The sequence below is a fragment of the Takifugu rubripes genome, chromosome 11, assembly GCF_901000725.2.
Source record: "Takifugu rubripes chromosome 11, fTakRub1.2, whole genome shotgun sequence".
NCBI lineage: Eukaryota > Metazoa > Chordata > Actinopteri > Tetraodontiformes > Tetraodontidae > Takifugu > Takifugu rubripes.
The window spans coordinates 15,454,998-15,471,704 of NC_042295.1; the positions used below are offsets into that span (position 1 = coordinate 15,454,998).

Sequence of the window (16,707 nt, forward strand, 5' to 3'; positions counted from 1 at the left end):
TTTGTTTGAACTCCTCATCAGGTCCCTATGGTTGAGGTGGCTGGCGGTGCCTCTTGCCATGCCTCCTGCCATGACAGACCTCCTGGACATATGGGCCACCCACGCTCCCCTGGCCGGCCACGATCCGGACCAGATCACCATGGATTTCCTGCTGCCTACTGGTATCTACATCCAGTGTGACGTTCCACGCGTGGCTACTATCAAGGAGATCAAACAGGTACGGGGCCAATGTTGGGATTTCTCGCAGTTATTAAGTTGCTGATTAACCATCCAGGAGTTTTGTTCTTACAACAGCGTTGTTGCGTTAACCAGGAGAACCCAGGACCCAAACCCACAATCATGCAGCGGGTCAGACGTGATCTAATGCCTGTTGACAGGCTGCTGTGGCTGGGGGGCGTTCCTGCTTGCAGGTGCTTCTGTGTTGTAGCACAGGTGAACGGGTCATGACATCAGATGCCTATCCATGTGTACGGACTCGGTGGCCAATCAGAAATCCTCTACAATAACCCAACAGCATGTTTACAGTGGTAGATCGAACTGTTGGGTAATAGCCGACACTTCTCAGCATCGATTGCATCAAAAGTGATTCATATCTTTACCGTACTGGGATGTGAGCACGTGAGAAAGAAACTATTCAAGCTGATGTTCCCACAGTTATTCATAAGCATCCGTGTTTAGTAATATATATCATGCCTTTTACAAATGTTTTCACATGTCTTGATTTATTTCTTTGGAATAAGGAAATAAATAACTGGTGACTAGTGACATATTGTCCTGACGTCCTGTAACTTAAACATGTTGTTTTTGGAATACCTTTACAGTCCTTGCAGATTTATTTACACGAGGCTTCTTAGTTATTAAACTGGAGCACGGGTCTTGGATGCCTTTTGCATGTGCTTCATGGACTCATGGAATGACAGGAAGCATTTGTTGGAGTAAAGCTTGTTGTGCTCCAGGCTCCTGGTCTTATTATTCACATCGTAATCAGCTCACCAGGAGCTGTGTCCTGTTTCATCAATAAATTCCTTAAATTAAATAGTTCTGCTCAAACAGTTTAGATTCCAGCTCCGTCTACTACATCCTGATGCTCCGTCCGCCGTCATGGTGCAAACGTCGATACCTTATCACCGTGTTTCCCGTTCACCTCCACAGCTCCTATGGAAAGAAGCTCACTCCTTCCCGATGTTTTCCAAGCTGGGCGAAATGGAAAGCCACATGTTCGAATGTGTCAACCAGGCAGCCGTGCATGAGGAGCTGGAGGATGAAACGCGCCGACTCTGCGACATTCGCCCTTTCCTGCCAGTGCTCAAGCTTGTGACGCGCAACTGTGGTCGAGGAGAGCGGCTCCTCGACTCCAAGATCGGCGTGCTCATTGGCAAAGGTGAGGTGGCGTTCACGGCACATACGTAAACTCCAGCGGCACATTCTCATTCAACAGCTTGTTGTTCAGTTCTGTCCTCATTTCACTTAGCAAAGGCACTTAACTCTCCGTAAGTAGGACAGTAAATCTCCCCTCCACACACACGCACGCACGCACGCACGCACGCACGCACGCACGCACGCACACCAGCCATTTATCTCTTCCTCCTACACACTAAGTAGCTCTTAAACCCAGAACATTGATCTGGACAGTGGAGACACATATGCAGCGGCTGTTATGTGACTGTCGAACAGAGAGGAGAGGGGAACCTCTGGATGCTTCCTGACGTGTTTGTCACCTGTCACTGCGTGCCATCATCATCATCATCTTCTTCATCACTGTGTGGCCTCAGCACAAGTCCTGAGGCCATTAAAAGTTTCTCTATTTCTTGATTCTAACTAAAAGTCTACGAACACAGGTGTTGGTAGCAGAACTGCAGTGTTTTCATCAGGCTCACAGACAAAACAGCCATTTAAATAATGCACAAAATCATTTTCAGGTGAATTCAGACTAAAACTGTTGCTGTTTCCATGGCAGCAATAATTGAGCTGCGCCCATGCTGAGTTCATTTCTCAGTGATGTCATTCAGGGAAGTTGGAAGCACATTTACAACAAAGACGCAACTCTTCCCTGTTGTTCCATAACAACAAGTTGTTCCCTTCAGCCCTAACCCTAACCCTAGCCCTAGCCCTAGCCCCAGCCCCAACCCTAACCCTAACCCTAGCCCTAGCCCTAACCCTAACCCTAACCCTAACCCTAGCCCTAACCCTAACCCTAGCCCCAGCCCCAACCCTAACCCTAACCCTACCCCCCTAACCCTAGCCCTAACCCTAACCCTAACCCTAGCCCTAACCCTAACCCTAGCCCTAACCCTAGCCCTAACCCTAACCCTAACCCTAACCCTACCCCCCTAACCCTAGCCCTAACCCTAACCCTAGCCCTAGCCCTAACCCTAACCCTAGCCCTAGCCCTAACCCTAGCCCTAACCCTAGCCCTAACCCTAGCCCTAGCCCTAACCCTAACCCTGACCCTAACCCTAGCCCTTCAGAGTAGAGGTAAGATCGGGCCTAAAAAATCCAGCCCGACCCGACCCAGGCCCGCGGGCATTAAAGCCCGACCCAGCCCAAGCCCGACCAATTTACTTGATTTGCAGGCCCGAGCCCGAAGCAAACCCGAAATTTAAATTTATCCCATAGTATTTTGGGCAGAAAAAACGCAAGATCTTTTAAGGTTAAAATAATCTACATATTTTTATGATCATGATAAATGAATGGAACACAGAATAAGAGGCCAGACAAAGAGAGTGAAAGAGAAATCTTGATGCGCACTCGCTTAATTACGCGGAGAAATACTGCAGCCCACTAGGCTTTAAATAGAATAACGCAAATCAAATAAATGGTAAAAGATATATGAAATTGTTATTTCTATAGTTTTGTTTCAACGTTTTAGTGTATATTTTTATAAACAAATATTTATTAAAAAAAAGTCAGCGAGAGAGAAGCCCGGCCCGACCCGACCCGAACGTAATGATTGACATTTTACGCATTTTAAGCCCGACCCGAATTTCGGGTTGGGTCGGGCTCGGGCTCGGTCTTAAGATCTTACCTCTACTTCAGAGTGAGATAGCCAAGCTGACTGTTTGCTTTGGGTCAGGCTGGTTTTTGTAAGAGAAGGAAGAAAGGCATTGTCGGACGTGATCTTTTTAGAGGTTTTTGTTGGACCAAACTAGAAGGTTTAAAGGGATGCAGGGGTTGGATACAGTAAATATAGGCTAAATATCTGTGCAGATGAGTCTGTGCTGGTCACATGAATGTGCCATTGTTTTAAATGCCAGTGTTTTCTTCATTAGCTGAAGGGTGTTCAGGTAACACGGAACCAGCTGGTAAAGTTCCCACTTCTGGGAGTGTGAACACACGGAGGTGCTGCTCCAATGAATAATCTGCTGGTTGCCACACTTTCCCTGCATCAAGTGTATCAAGAGTTACTGGATTATATCAACTACTGCTGTAATCTCCCCAGTCATTTTGATGCTTTTCTTATTTATATTACTGAAATAATTCTTCTCCTTCCTCAACACCACCAGGTCTTCATGAGCTCAGCGCCATAAATGACCAGGAAGTGAAGGACTTCCGCAGTAAAATGACTCGTATTAGCGAAGAAAGGATGCAAACGATCGAGAGGATGACGTGCACGGAGTGGCTGCAGGCCAGCTACTCCTCCCAGCTGGACGTCCCAGCCGACACCACCACCATGGACGGCACCGACCGGCCAGCTGACCTGAAAATCATCATCCATTTTGACCAGTCTCTGGTGAGAGCACGTCTCTTCCACTCAAATTAGGTGTTTTAGCAACGGACTAGCGCGAGGTTGCTACCTGCACGTATGAATCAGCCTCAAAACACGCTGATTATTTGTATTCCGGTAAAAAAGTATGATCAAAACTGATGGTTTCCCACATAAATATCAAATATTTGGTCAGGAACAGTTAGATAAGAGGTTAAAAAAGCTTCCTAATAGGAGGAAAATGTGACTGCACATTATGCTTTGATAGTCCGGAGCTCTTCCTGCACAACATTGCATAGCTAATGAGCTGAGAACAGTGTGACTCACTGCACCACTACAGCACACAAAACCACTTTGTTTGAGTAGGAAAACTAGCCATGTGACTCTACCAGCGCGTGCACATGCCTCATAGTTCGGTCACGTGACTGAGTGCTTCATGTGACGGTATTAAATGGGTCAAATCCATCAGCAAAATGATGCCATATTCCCCAACACACATGTAGCAGCTCGAGGGAGCGCAGCCTGATTTAGCAGCACCTTACTGACCTTCTCCCTCTCTCTACCTTCTAGCTGCCTTATTCTCCTACTGCTTTAGATGCTTTTTAATATATTGATTGCAAGTCAGCTTTGAGAAACATCGTCAATGCGCGTGCACAAACGCCGGCCCTCTAAGCCACTGCGCCCAGGTGGACACGGGCAGGAAGTCTTATTTGAGAAGTTAAACACAATGGGCCACTATTTGGCGAGGAAATGAAGTGATGGGGTTTGTTCTTTATCCTCAGTTTGTCAGTATTTTTGTCACACAGTTAAGAGAAAAGTTGCTGTTTGCTTCCAGGGGTCCTCAGTGCTGGCCACTTTTTCCTGCTAATCATTGTCAATCTGTGGGAAATTCAAAATCTAGGCTTATTTCAGTTATCAGGGCAGTGCCTTGCTATTAATAGGATAGAGCCTCGCTGTGGTACCAGCCCTAAACTTGCTCTGAGGCTCTCCTCACCTGTATCCATGCACGATCCATGTGGAGGTTTGGTCAAATAGGTCCCGTTTCTCTTCCACTTCAACTTTTAACACATCACCACTTGACTGGTTTCCCACCAGGACTCGGCCAGCCTGAAGATGGCGTCGACCTGCACCCCCAGAGACTTGATAACACAAGCTGTGAGGAAGTGGCTGACCACCCACGGGCCAGAGGAGGACGCTTTAAGGGGTCAGTATGTGCTGAGAGTCAGCCACTGTCTGGAGTTCCTCTGTGGAGACCATCCACTGATTCAGTACAAGGTCAGTGTCTGCAGCATCTGTCATTGACTGATGATTGACCCTCTTTGGGATTCATCTTTGTTGTCCATCCAGTAGTTTTTGTGGGTCTCCCAGCAGCTTCCGCCACATGTAGGCACTTAGCTATCGTACACCTCTGGAGACCTATAATCTGCTCCCTCCAGATGGATGGAAATGGGCCTCAGTATAAAAACAGCCACATTTAATTACATGAACTAGATAGTTTGATGTCTGAGCAAGTAGAACATGTAACATGCCATAAAGAGAAGCTAATATTGGCGTAGAGCTACGATCCCAGCTAAACAAACTTCAATATGAGTGTGCAGCCAGGCTTTTACAGCCTCGCTCTCAGAGCTAATGTGGTTGCGTGTCTTTTTAGATAGAAATCTCAGTCTTCAGCTGTTTTGCATTTACATTATCTTGTCTTCTCATTCCTAATGCAATGATGAAACCATCAGACGGAAACTAGATATGCACGTAGCTCAACCATTTTTTTTCTGCATGTGGTTTGTTTGCAGTACATCCGCACATGCATGCAAGCTAAGGAGCCCCCCCATGTCACCCTGGTCCACAACAACACCATCAAGACCATGTTTGAACGGGACATCTGTGCTATCAGAGCTGCACTCACTCCTAAATCCTGCAGCCTACCTTTACCACTACCTCCCAAGAAAAGAGCGCCCACGGTCAGTTGACTGTCTCACTTCTGGACACACACACACACACACACACACACACGCGCCTCTCAGATGATCCAGGAGGGGTTTTAGATGGACCCTGATATCTACCCCTGCGTCCTCAATGCTGTGTTCCTTTGAACATATTTGTGAAGGCGCCACGGTTTTCAGGATTCATCTGTGCAGAACCGAGCAGGTGTGGAGGTTTACAGAGTCAACATGGACTTGGCTGCTGCCACCTGTCTTTTATGACGCCGCCTTCTAAATATGGCTAAATAAACCCACGCAGCCCTCTTGTCAGAGCACATTGCTGGCACCTTGCTGATGCCAGATGCACAGTGACATCACTTATAGACACAAGCACACCCTATTTAAGCGCCAGGGTGAATCTAACAGGCCTTCGTGACCAAAGACTTGACTCCTTTTTTTTTTTTTTATTCAGTCAGCAGAGTGTGGGAATATCTGTTTCAGGATGTCTGTCCTGACCCTCCCAATTCATGATTAAAGCCTGATTTACAGTAAAAACAGAAACCATTGACCACACTTCCACATTTCTGAAGGATTACATGCACATTTAGTGTCACAATCTTGGTTTTATGGTAAATGTAAACTGGAAACCTTGTAGTTCAATGATTCTTCATATTGAAGATCACAGATCTAGCAGAGATCTCCAGAACTTCAGCGTGCTTCACCAATCAGGGCTGTTTGGCATCTATACAGGAAAGGAAAGGAAGGGAGAGCACTTAGTGCGTGCTGCTACGGAGGCTTCATCGATTGCTAATTCTCTTTAAATTCTCTTTCAACCGACTCATTATTTGGCCCTAAACCTTATCTCCTCTCCTTTCTGCTGCCAACGTCAGCATAGAAATATTGCAGAGTATTAACTCCATATTTTTGTAAAACCAGGGCTGTTTTCCTGAGTTTGGAGGAAAAATTCCATTTGAACATGAAAATCTTTCACCAATCTTCAAATACCATTCAGTGATTGGGGAGAGTCTCCTCTAACAATACTGATTTATTTATTTTTTAGAATGGGAAGGTGCATGTTCGCTGAGAAGTGAGGTGTTTACTTGGTGGTTATTATTTATTGGCCTTGAATGTACAATCAAAAGTGATGCTCAGCAACTATTAGCTTAGGCTAATGGCCCATTAGCTCATCTGCTACTAACATTCAGATCATCAACGCGAGATATAAACATACTGTACTGCCAATTGCCTGGGAGGTAATATTAAAATAAAGACGATGTTCCAGATTGGTTCCACTCGCAGCCTGTCCCAGGCATGAGTGCTGTTTATTAGTCATGTTCGGAGGCCGAAGAATCATGTGATGGATGTTTTTGCCTCTGACCCCTTGTTTTGCAAGTGTGCAGAAGCTGCCGGGTGTTGTGCATGTGGGAGGAGGTATTTTTACAACATACATTGTGCTCACGCTGTTCTTCCCTCATTCTCCCCCGCAGCAAGTACAGACGTGCGTGTGGGACGTGTCCAGCCCCTTCAAGATTGTCCTGGTGAACGCCAGCAAGGTGAATGCGGAGGAGACGGCTAAGGTAAACGTCCATATCCATGGGACATTCACTCAGGTCCTGACACAGTTACATCTTCAACATGTTGGGCAAAGATGCTGATCCAGGGTCTTCGTTTGTGTCTATGCACGCGTATATATTTAATAAAATGCCGCCTCTTCAGATCTAATTGATTTAAACGGCACGAACGGCATGATGAGATCCTCTCCTGTCGCAGGTCCAGGTGAGGGCTGGGCTCTTCCATGGGACAGAGCTTCTGTGTAAGCCTGCAGTGAGCAGCGAGAGCAGCGGGCGGTCGGACCACGCGTGGAAAGACACCACGCTGGAGTTCGAGCTCCCCGTCTGCGACCTGCCACGCATGACGCGCCTCTGTTTCGCCATCTACGCTGTCATGGATAAAGTAAAGAAGCAGAAATCCACCAAAAACACTCACATAAACAAGTACCAGACCATCCGCAAAGCCGGCAAAGTGGTGAGAAACGCGCTGCTTGTACGTTCCACTGACTCGGATGTTTCTAACCAGGCTAACTATCGTTGCTTCTGGCTTGTGTTGCAGCACTACCCTATAGCCTGGGTCAACACCATGGTGTTTGACTACAAGGGCCAACTGAAGACGGGAGACATCATCTTGCACTGCTGGTCTTCATTTCCTGGTAAGCACACATACAGTTGTGCTTGAGCTATCTGCCGCTGCTCAGGGTTCGAGCTCCTGCTCAGGGTTCAAGCTCCTGCTCAGGGTTCGAGCTCCTGCTCAGGGTTCGAGCTCCTGCTCAGGGTTCGAGCTCCTGCTCAGGGTTTGAGCTCCTGCTCAGGGTTCGAGCTCCTGCTCAGGGTTCAAGCTCCTGCTCAGGGTTCGAGCTCCTGCTCAGGGTTTGAGCTCCTGCTCGGGGGTTTGAGCTCCTGCTCAGGGTTTGAGCTCCTGCTCAGGGTTTGAGCTCCTGCTCGGGGGTTCGAGCTCCTGCTCAGGGTTCGAGCTCCTGCTCGGGGTTTGAGCTCCTGCTCAGGGTTCGAGCTCCTGCTCAGGGTTCGAGCTCCTGCTCGGGGGTTCGAGCTCCTGCTCAGGGTTCGAGCTCCTGCTCAGGGTTCAAGCTCCTGCTCGGGGGTTCGAGCTCCTGCTCAGGGTTCAAGCTCCTGCTCGGGGGTTTGAGCTCCTGCTCAGGGTTCGAGCTCCTGCTCAGGGTTCAAGCTCCTGCTCAGGGTTCGAGCTCCTGCTCGGGGTTTGAGCTCCTGCTCGGGGGTTTGAGCTCCTGCTCGGGGGTTCTAGCTCCTACTCAGGGTTCGAGCTCCTGCTCGGGGGTTTGAGCTCCTGCTCAGGGTTCGAGCTCCTGCTCAGGGTTCAAGCTCCTGCTCAGGGTTCGAGCTCCTGCTCAGGGTTTGAGCTCCTGCTCGGGGGTTTGAGCTCCTGCTCAGGGTTTGAGCTCCTGCTCAGGGTTTGAGCTCCTGCTCAGGGTTCGAGCTCCTGCTCGGGGGTTCGAGCTCCTGCTCAGGGTTCGAGCTCCTGCTCGGGGTTTGAGCTCCTGCTCAGGGTTCGAGCTCCTGCTCAGGGTTCGAGCTCCTGCTCGGGGGTTCGAGCTCCTGCTCAGGGTTCGAGCTCCTGCTCAGGGTTCAAGCTCCTGCTCGGGGGTTCGAGCTCCTGCTCAGGGTTCAAGCTCCTGCTCGGGGGTTTGAGCTCCTGCTCAGGGTTCGAGCTCCTGCTCAGGGTTCAAGCTCCTGCTCAGGGTTCAAGCTCCTGCTCAGGGTTCGAGCTCCTGCTCGGGGTTTGAGCTCCTGCTCGGGGGTTTGAGCTCCTGCTCGGGGGTTCTAGCTCCTACTCAGGGTTCGAGCTCCTGCTCGGGGGTTCGAGCTCCTGCTCAGGGTTCGAGCTCCTGCTCAGGGTTCAAGCTCCTGCTCGGGGGTTCGAGCTCCTGCTCAGGGTTCAAGCTCCTGCTCGGGGGTTTGAGCTCCTGCTCAGGGTTCGAGCTCCTGCTCAGGGTTCAAGCTCCTGCTCAGGGTTCGAGCTCCTGCTCGGGGTTTGAGCTCCTGCTCGGGGGTTTGAGCTCCTGCTCGGGGGTTCTAGCTCCTACTCGGGGTTTGAGCTCCTGCTCGGGGGTTCTAGCTCCTGCTCGGGGGTTTGAGCTCCTGCTCGGGGGTTCTAGCTCCTACTCGGGGTTTGAGCTCCTGCTCAGGGTTTGAGCTCCTGCTCAGGGTTTGAGCTCCTGCTCGGGGGTTTGAGCTCCTGCTCGGGGGTTCGAGCTCCTGCTCACACTCTCTGTCTGTCTGACGCCAGATGAGCTTGAGGAGATGCTGAACCCCATTGGGACGATCCAGACCAACCCTTACACAGAAAATGCTACAGCGCTGCACATCAGCTTTCCTGAGTACTCATCACATCCCATCATCTTCCCTCTGTTTGACAAGGTCATTATTGTCATAATCAGGCCACGATTAATGAGGAATTTAATAAATGTTTCCAGTTTTGCACACAGAGGCTGCCTTCTCTTGCACTTTTACTTTAAAACATGTTATAAACGTATCACGGGGGCTCCTGAATCTGACGCCTGTGACTGGTGAAGCTGATATGAGCGGCTCAGGAGGGGCTCGGCCTCCCTGACGCCTCGTGTCTGCCCCCACCCCCGTTCATGCAGCTCTCGCTCTTTCAGATCCTGGAAAAGGCTGCAGAGATCGCTGGGGCGAGCGACTGTGCCTCCATGGTGAGTGGCTCCTTATGGACCCTCGTATTGTTTACCTGTCCTGCTTTCTGAATGTGCTGTTAGTGTCCGTGGTGTCACACACACCGTTGGTGCACGGGCACAGATGCGCTGCAGCTAAGTTCCTTTTAGTACATTCAGAGCTACGAGAACTCAGATTAGCTGGAGGCTCTCCTGCCTCGCACTCCTGGGCGTGTTGCAGCCAGTTACGTAATCCTGTGTTGAGGATGTGCCCGAGCAGACCTTTCAAAGAAGGTGTGTGAAGGTTCGACTCAACCCAGACCTCCAGCTAATGCTGTTTTAGAGGATTTCCAATTAATGCTGACTCGTTTTCTAGAGCTACTGAAAACATTAGTGCAAACAATGAGCCTTTTTAACGCCTTCATGTGAAAGAAACCTAAACTTATACCTTCCTGTTGCTCCTGGAGTTTGTGTTGTTGAGAACTTTGAGGCTCTCCTGCCATCTTGTGGTTATTAACCACTGTTCCTCATCCACTCATCAGACTCTTTCCTCTTCAGTCTCCTTGATACCTTCATCTTGCCACTCATCCTCCCAACCAACCCTCATTCCATTGACACCGTGTCTTTTAGGGTCGCGGGGGTAAGAAGTTCCACATCGAGCTGAAGGAGATCATGGAGCGAGATGCCCTCTCTCAGCTGTGTGAGAACGAGAAAGATCTGATCTGGACACTACGTTATGACTGCAGAGAGAATTTCCCTCAGTCGCTACCCAAGCTGCTGCTATCTGTGAAGTGGAGCAAACATGAGGATATGGCCCAGGTCAGCCAGCACACCCACGCTCAAAAACACACTTTTACAGATTTTAGAATTCCAGTTCCACTCCAGAGAGGGTTTGCTCTCTTCCCTGACCTGTTATAGTTGCATAAGCTAAGAGGCACGTGGAGAACACGGCCATTATTTGCTGAATCATTTCAGAAAAGTGTTTTAAACGCTAAATGTCCGTTTCATAACCAGGTCATACATGTTTATGTGTGTGTGTGTGTGTGTGTGTGCCTCAGCTTCAGGCACTGCTACAGATCTGGCCCAGACTGTGTCCCAGAGATGCTCTGGAGCTTCTGGACTTCAACTACCCCGACCAGTACGTCAGAGAATATGCTGTGAACTGCCTGCGAGACATGAGGTGAGCGCGCGCTTCCACCCCCGCGGTGACGTGGCCATCTGTTCTCTGTTCTCACCCCCACCTTAGAGGATCCTGGAGTCCCATCTAACCGCGTCTTCCTTTCTCCCTTCATCAGCAATGATGAGCTGTCACAGTACTTGTTACAGTTGGTGCAGGTGTTGCGATACGAGCCCTACTACGACTGCGCCCTCACCCATTTCCTGTTGGAACGCGCCCAGTCCAGCCGCAAAATAGGACACTTCCTCTTCTGGCATCTGCGGTGTGTACTGCGCATGCGCGTCTGCCTGCAGAAAGCAGTTTAAAGTGAACTGTTCTGCTGCCCCCTACAGGTCGGAAATACACATGCCAGCTGTTTCTGTCCAGTTCTCCCTGATCCTGGAAGCCTACTGCAGAGGCAGCATCCCTCATATTGAGGTTTTAAAGAAACAGGTAGGACACACACACACACACGTGCACGCGCACTCTTTAGGAGTTTAGGAGAAGCTGCAGTTTTTCTGCCCAACCACCACAGAAAGGGCTGTAAATCCTTGAGGGATTTGTTTGTGCTCTCAGCTGTGGATCCTGACAGGATAACAATCAGGATATTTTTAGGCCCGTCGCTTCACCCACCTGCCCTCTGACCTTTGCCCTTTTGAAGTCACTCACTTGCTCCTGTTTCCTCGGAGGAAGAGTCATTTATCTGGACTTTTCCTGTTTAGGAGAACCTGCACAGGGCCTTAGAGTTACAATGCTGCCAATATTCCCAGACGTCACTCAGATATTTATGTCCTTGCTCATCGCCAGGTGGAAGCCCTGAATAAACTAAAAGCTGTGAATGAGCTTATTAAACTGGGAACCCTAAAGAATGCCCGAAGCAAGACCAAGGAGGCCATGTTGACCAAGGAAGCCATGATGACCTGCTTAAGACAGACCGGCTTCTCGGAGACTCTGTCCGACCTGCATTCCCCTCTAAATCCAAACATTTTGCTTTCCGGCATTAAGTAAGACGGCACCCAACTGATCACGGTTCGGATTTCAGTCCTGTTTTTGTCGTGTCCTCCTCCCCTTTCACACGCGTTGCTCTTCCCCCCGTCAGTGTGGAAAAGTGTCGCTACATGGACTCGAAGATGAAGCCGCTGTGGATTGTTTACAACAACAAGCTGCTGGTGGGAGACATGTTGGGAATCATCTTCAAGAATGGCGACGGTGAGAGGAACCTTTCACAGCAGCTTTAAAAGTGCCGATCGCTGATGTTTTCCCTTTGTCGTCACGCACTTCAGATCTCAGACAAGACATGTTGACCCTCCAGATTTTGAGGCTTATGGATCGACTATGGAAGGAAGCTAATCTGGACCTCAGGTGAGTTTGTCTTCTTCACATCTGTGCGTCTCCTGTTCCAGTCTTTGGGAGTCGTTTGTTCCTCCTCTCTGTGGGGAAGAGGAAGCAGTCGGAACGCTAAATCACCACATGCTAGTTGGACCTCAGAACCTCTTTGACTTTCACTCCTGACACATAAACTGTCTCCATTTAATCCTAATTAAATCCACACTCTTTGCGCTCTTTCCAAAATTGTTCTCTCCCTCTGTCATGCGCTCACATCTGGAGTCGAGCAGTGGAGAGGATTATTTTGACAGTTGGGTTGGAGGACAGTGCGTCACATCATGGTGACGCAGGTTCAGATAGATGTCAACACATTGATAAAGTTTTAGGGACGCACACACTGGGTGCACGGACGCTGCTGCCACATCTACCTTCTAAATGTTCATGTTCAGTTTCCACTTGGTTAAAATCTAACCTTTTTCTTCTTTCTCTGTGTGTCATGCAGAATCGTGCCCTATGGTTGCCTAGCAACAGGCGACCGTGCAGGTCTAATCGAGGTTGTTTCATCAGCAGACACGATCGCCAACATCCAGCTCACGAGCAGCAACATGGCGGCAGCGGCTGCCTTCAACAAAGACGCTTTGCTCAACTGGCTCAAAGAAAGGAATTCTGGGTAAAACGCTGCCCGCTTTTGAACTTTTTGGACCATTTCTGCGCTCTGAAGCTGCATTAGTTCACTGCACAATCTCTAAAGCAAAGCAATGCATGATGTGTTGGCAGTGACGCTCTCGAACGCGCCATCGAGGAGTTCACGCTGTCCTGCGCGGGTTACTGCGTAGCCACTTATGTTCTGGGGATCGGAGACCGCCACAGTGACAATATCATGGTTCGCAGTAACGGGCAGGTGGGACGGACTCTTCTTTACTCTCCCAGTATCTCCAGCTTCCTCTTTTAACCAGGCTCGGTGATCATCCTCCCTGTCTCGTCTAGCTTTTTCATATAGACTTCGGCCACATCCTGGGTAACTTCAAGTCCAAGTTCGGCATCAAGAGGGAACGCGTTCCGTTTATCCTAACACACGACTTCATCCATGTCATTCAGCAAGGCAAGACAGGACAGGCAGAAAAATTTGGAAGGTTCGTTTTTTCCATTACTTTTCTCTCACCTTTAAATGTATTTGCAGCTAAGGTGTGTAAAAAATTGTGTGTTAAGAAAAAAATAATCCAATAATGAGGCGTCCGGGTTGTCCAGCTAACGGATGCAGTACCCACGTCTACCAGCAGTCGGCAGTAGAAGCTCACTGTTGGAGAACTATACTGTGGAGTTCGTGTTCAATTAGTTTAGTTAAATTAGTTTAGTTAAATTAGCTTTTAAATATTATTCAATTCAGTCACATGTTATGAAACTGTAATATTAGGCTGATGTCTTCAGGATCTCCTGATTAAAATACTTTTAATGGATTAAATGGTGTTCTGGTGTGTCTAAAAAATGACATCTAGAATATTAAAAGCTGTAAGTATTACATATATAAATTATATCTAGACAGGTGAATATTTTATGGTCCAAAACCTACCTTATAAAGTTCCTTTAGACCTTAAATTGAAGTCTAACTATGCATCCAATGCTGATACCGATACTGGTGTGTGGGGAAATTTTGGAGTTACACATTTTGTCTAATCAGACTTTGTTTACTATGTTGGTTTTGTGATAAAAGATGTGGACAAGTCGCTGTGTCCATGAAAATACCAGTCCATCTTCATGGCCTACATTTTTAACTGTACCAGAAGGGGGGAAACCAGCAACGACAGGTCCTGTGTTACATCAACTGCAGCTCGTGTTACCAGTTAATAAATGATCTGATAGTAGTAAAAGAGCCTGAACAGCTGCTTATCATGATGCCAACAGTGTCTACAGGCAATTATTAGCAGCTTATAGCTTTGGATCTTACAAAAGGCAGAACAAAAGCCAATATGAGCGAATCTATGAGGGGATTTCAGGTAAACACTGGTGCTCTGCTGGGATCCTGTTGATCTGTTCTCATCTGTGGGTTCGAGAGAGTCCTGTGTACACAGAGCAAAGACTGGACATATGCAGCAATTTCAGGTCAAACAAAGAACCACTTGTAGGCGCTGTAACCTGCAGGGCTTCTCCTGCCTGCAGGCTTCCCCCTGAGCTCAGAGCTGCCTGGTGGTTGGTGGCTGTTTGGTATTTTACAGGAAGCAACATTGTAAATCATGTGAAATCATTTTTGCACTTGCTTTGATCAGGTTTAGGTGGATGTGTGGATTATTCCTGTCTGTTCACACTGAGATTGTGTCGATTTTCCCTCGCAGTTTCCGTCAGTACTGTGAAAAAGCCTATTTGATCCTGAGGAAGAATGGGAACTTCTTCATCACTCTGTTTGCCCTCATGCTGACTGCTGGGCTGCCTGAACTCACCTCAGTTAAAGATATCCAGTATTTAAAGGTATGGCACGCTTCCATTCACGCCCTCACACCTTCAGTTTGGGCTTTTTCTGCAGTTCCTTCTGGTTCCAGTCAGTTCTGGAAAGAGGTGGAAGACAAGATAAAAGCTAAGAATAGTTTAAAGGTCATAAACAGATGTAGGTGTGGGATAAAGAAGGAGCAAAAAGCTACTTTTGGTGATGGAAATATTGATTCAATCATGAGCAACGTAGATCATATTTAAGGGAAAAGGTGGACAGTTCCCAACAGGATAATCAAGGTTAATTGAGATTAACACTTAATCAAATGTTGTGGGTAAAACCGGTTTAAATTAACCATTAATTTAAACAATTCTCCCAACCGCCACATAATTAGAAGAACATCAGCGCTATATTTTAGGAGTGAGATACAGTATGTGATCCACATGCTTTAAAACACTGCTCTCAACATGTCTCCCTCCTCCTCCCCCTCCTCTTCCTTCCCCTGCTCGTCCTCCTTCTCCTCCTCTCCCCCCCCCCCCCCCCCCCCACCTGCAGGACTCTCTGGCTCTGGGTAAATCGGACGACGAGGCTCTGAAACAGTTCCGGCAGAAGTTTGACGAGGCTCTGAGAGAGAGCTGGACTACCAAAGTCAACTGGATGGCCCACAATGTGGCCAAAGACAACCGCTCCTAGAGCCGCAGAGCCCCCCCACACATAAACACACACACACACACTCTCTCTCTCTCAGTCAAAGGTGGGGCTGCAGTGTGAGTGCATGAGAGGTGTCCATGGAGACGGAGACGGCCACCCTGGGTTAAAGAAGGGAATCGTCATAATATCCCAAAGACGAGCAGATTCAGGAACACCTGGCTTCGACCTCCGCCTTCCTTCACTTCACCTCCGCCTCCTTTAAAACTGATCGTCTTTGACATTTCTATGTAAAATAAAACCACAGCGGGGGGGGGGGGGGGGGATCCTTGCACGTTTTGCACAGGCACATCAGCTGGAGGGAAGTGGAACACCCACCCCGTCCACACTAAAGAGGAGCTGCCCCCCCCCCCCACAGAGAAAGAGGACAACATAAGTGCCGTGTTGGGGCGGAGGAATTTCCATCTTGTATGGGTGGTGATGTGGTTTAACCGCTGCCCTGAACTAGTCTGACATCAGGAAAAAGAGGTACCAGATGGTGAAGATGCTTTGATCTTCTGTCCTGAAACCACGGCGACCACAGGAAGTGCATCTTACCTGTTGGTGCCGCCGCCCCGGTTGCCCCGGTGAGCCTCAGAGCTGTGCCAGACTACTTGACTATGGAAGAGAAGGCCTGACTGGAGGAGAAGATGCCCCGAGCCTCTCGGTCCGTTGGTCAACCGACCGCCAAACACTGGAATGTTTCTAGAGCTGTTAAAAAAATTCTGAACACAAAGATGATTTTTCATGGTTTCTCTTTATTTTGTGATTGCGGTGTGCCTATTCTCCTTTCAAACGTTTCAAATCCAGAACATTATCGGAGAAAGTTGGACTTATTAATGCTTTTAAGCGACTTGGGACCAAAACTAATGGCAACCTGTAATAATTCCGAAGATGATGTCGTTTTTTTTTTTAATGTTTGAGCTGAATGTGACCGTTTGTGCCGCTGTTTTTAAGCCTCTTTGTCTTTGTGGGCCTGGAGGGCGCCGGTGGGCCGGGTTTATCAGTAGGGACGCGACACTGCAATGCAAAGATGTTTTCTCCTTTTCGACATTTGGTGCTCCCAGCATCTGCGTCTGTTTTGGTTTCTGTGCAATATCCGGCGGTGTTCTGTGAAAGCGTAGGCCAGGTCCAAACCGTGGTTCCTCAGCTGGCCCGTCTGCGACTCCGCTGTAATTTTGCACCATTCGCCTTCAAAAGTCTCAGACACTGGATATTGTAAATTGTACATGCTTTTTTTTTGTTTGCTGTTTTTTTTCATAGGAGATTTTATTAAAGTTATTTTCCACTGTT

At 48.5% G+C, this 16,707-nt stretch overlaps 1 protein-coding gene across 4 annotated transcripts in view; it reads left to right on the forward strand.

Annotated features, from left to right (window-relative positions):
- Positions 1-16,707, forward strand: part of pik3cb (phosphatidylinositol-4,5-bisphosphate 3-kinase, catalytic subunit beta) — a 28,524-nt gene extending 11,817 nt beyond the window's left edge. For all 4 annotated transcript variants that reach the window (XM_011608760.2, XM_011608761.2, XM_029844487.1 and 1 more), the window contains 22 exons: positions 22-217; positions 1,153-1,381; positions 3,504-3,730; positions 4,799-4,978; positions 5,494-5,661; positions 7,110-7,199; positions 7,393-7,647; positions 7,732-7,828; positions 9,442-9,572; positions 9,815-9,865; positions 10,454-10,642; positions 10,882-11,003; positions 11,119-11,262; positions 11,333-11,432; positions 11,787-11,983; positions 12,079-12,188; positions 12,263-12,341; positions 12,808-12,975; positions 13,083-13,206; positions 13,293-13,438; positions 14,636-14,768; positions 15,283-16,707. In XM_011608760.2, the coding sequence (XP_011607062.2) occupies positions 59-217; positions 1,153-1,381; positions 3,504-3,730; positions 4,799-4,978; positions 5,494-5,661; positions 7,110-7,199; positions 7,393-7,647; positions 7,732-7,828; positions 9,442-9,572; positions 9,815-9,865; positions 10,454-10,642; positions 10,882-11,003; positions 11,119-11,262; positions 11,333-11,432; positions 11,787-11,983; positions 12,079-12,188; positions 12,263-12,341; positions 12,808-12,975; positions 13,083-13,206; positions 13,293-13,438; positions 14,636-14,768; positions 15,283-15,420 (3,237 nt within the window). In that variant the 5' untranslated portion in view covers positions 22-58 and the 3' untranslated portion in view covers positions 15,421-16,707. The remainder of the gene's footprint in view (positions 1-21; positions 218-1,152; positions 1,382-3,503; positions 3,731-4,798; positions 4,979-5,493; positions 5,662-7,109; positions 7,200-7,392; positions 7,648-7,731; positions 7,829-9,441; positions 9,573-9,814; positions 9,866-10,453; positions 10,643-10,881; positions 11,004-11,118; positions 11,263-11,332; positions 11,433-11,786; positions 11,984-12,078; positions 12,189-12,262; positions 12,342-12,807; positions 12,976-13,082; positions 13,207-13,292; positions 13,439-14,635; positions 14,769-15,282) is intronic.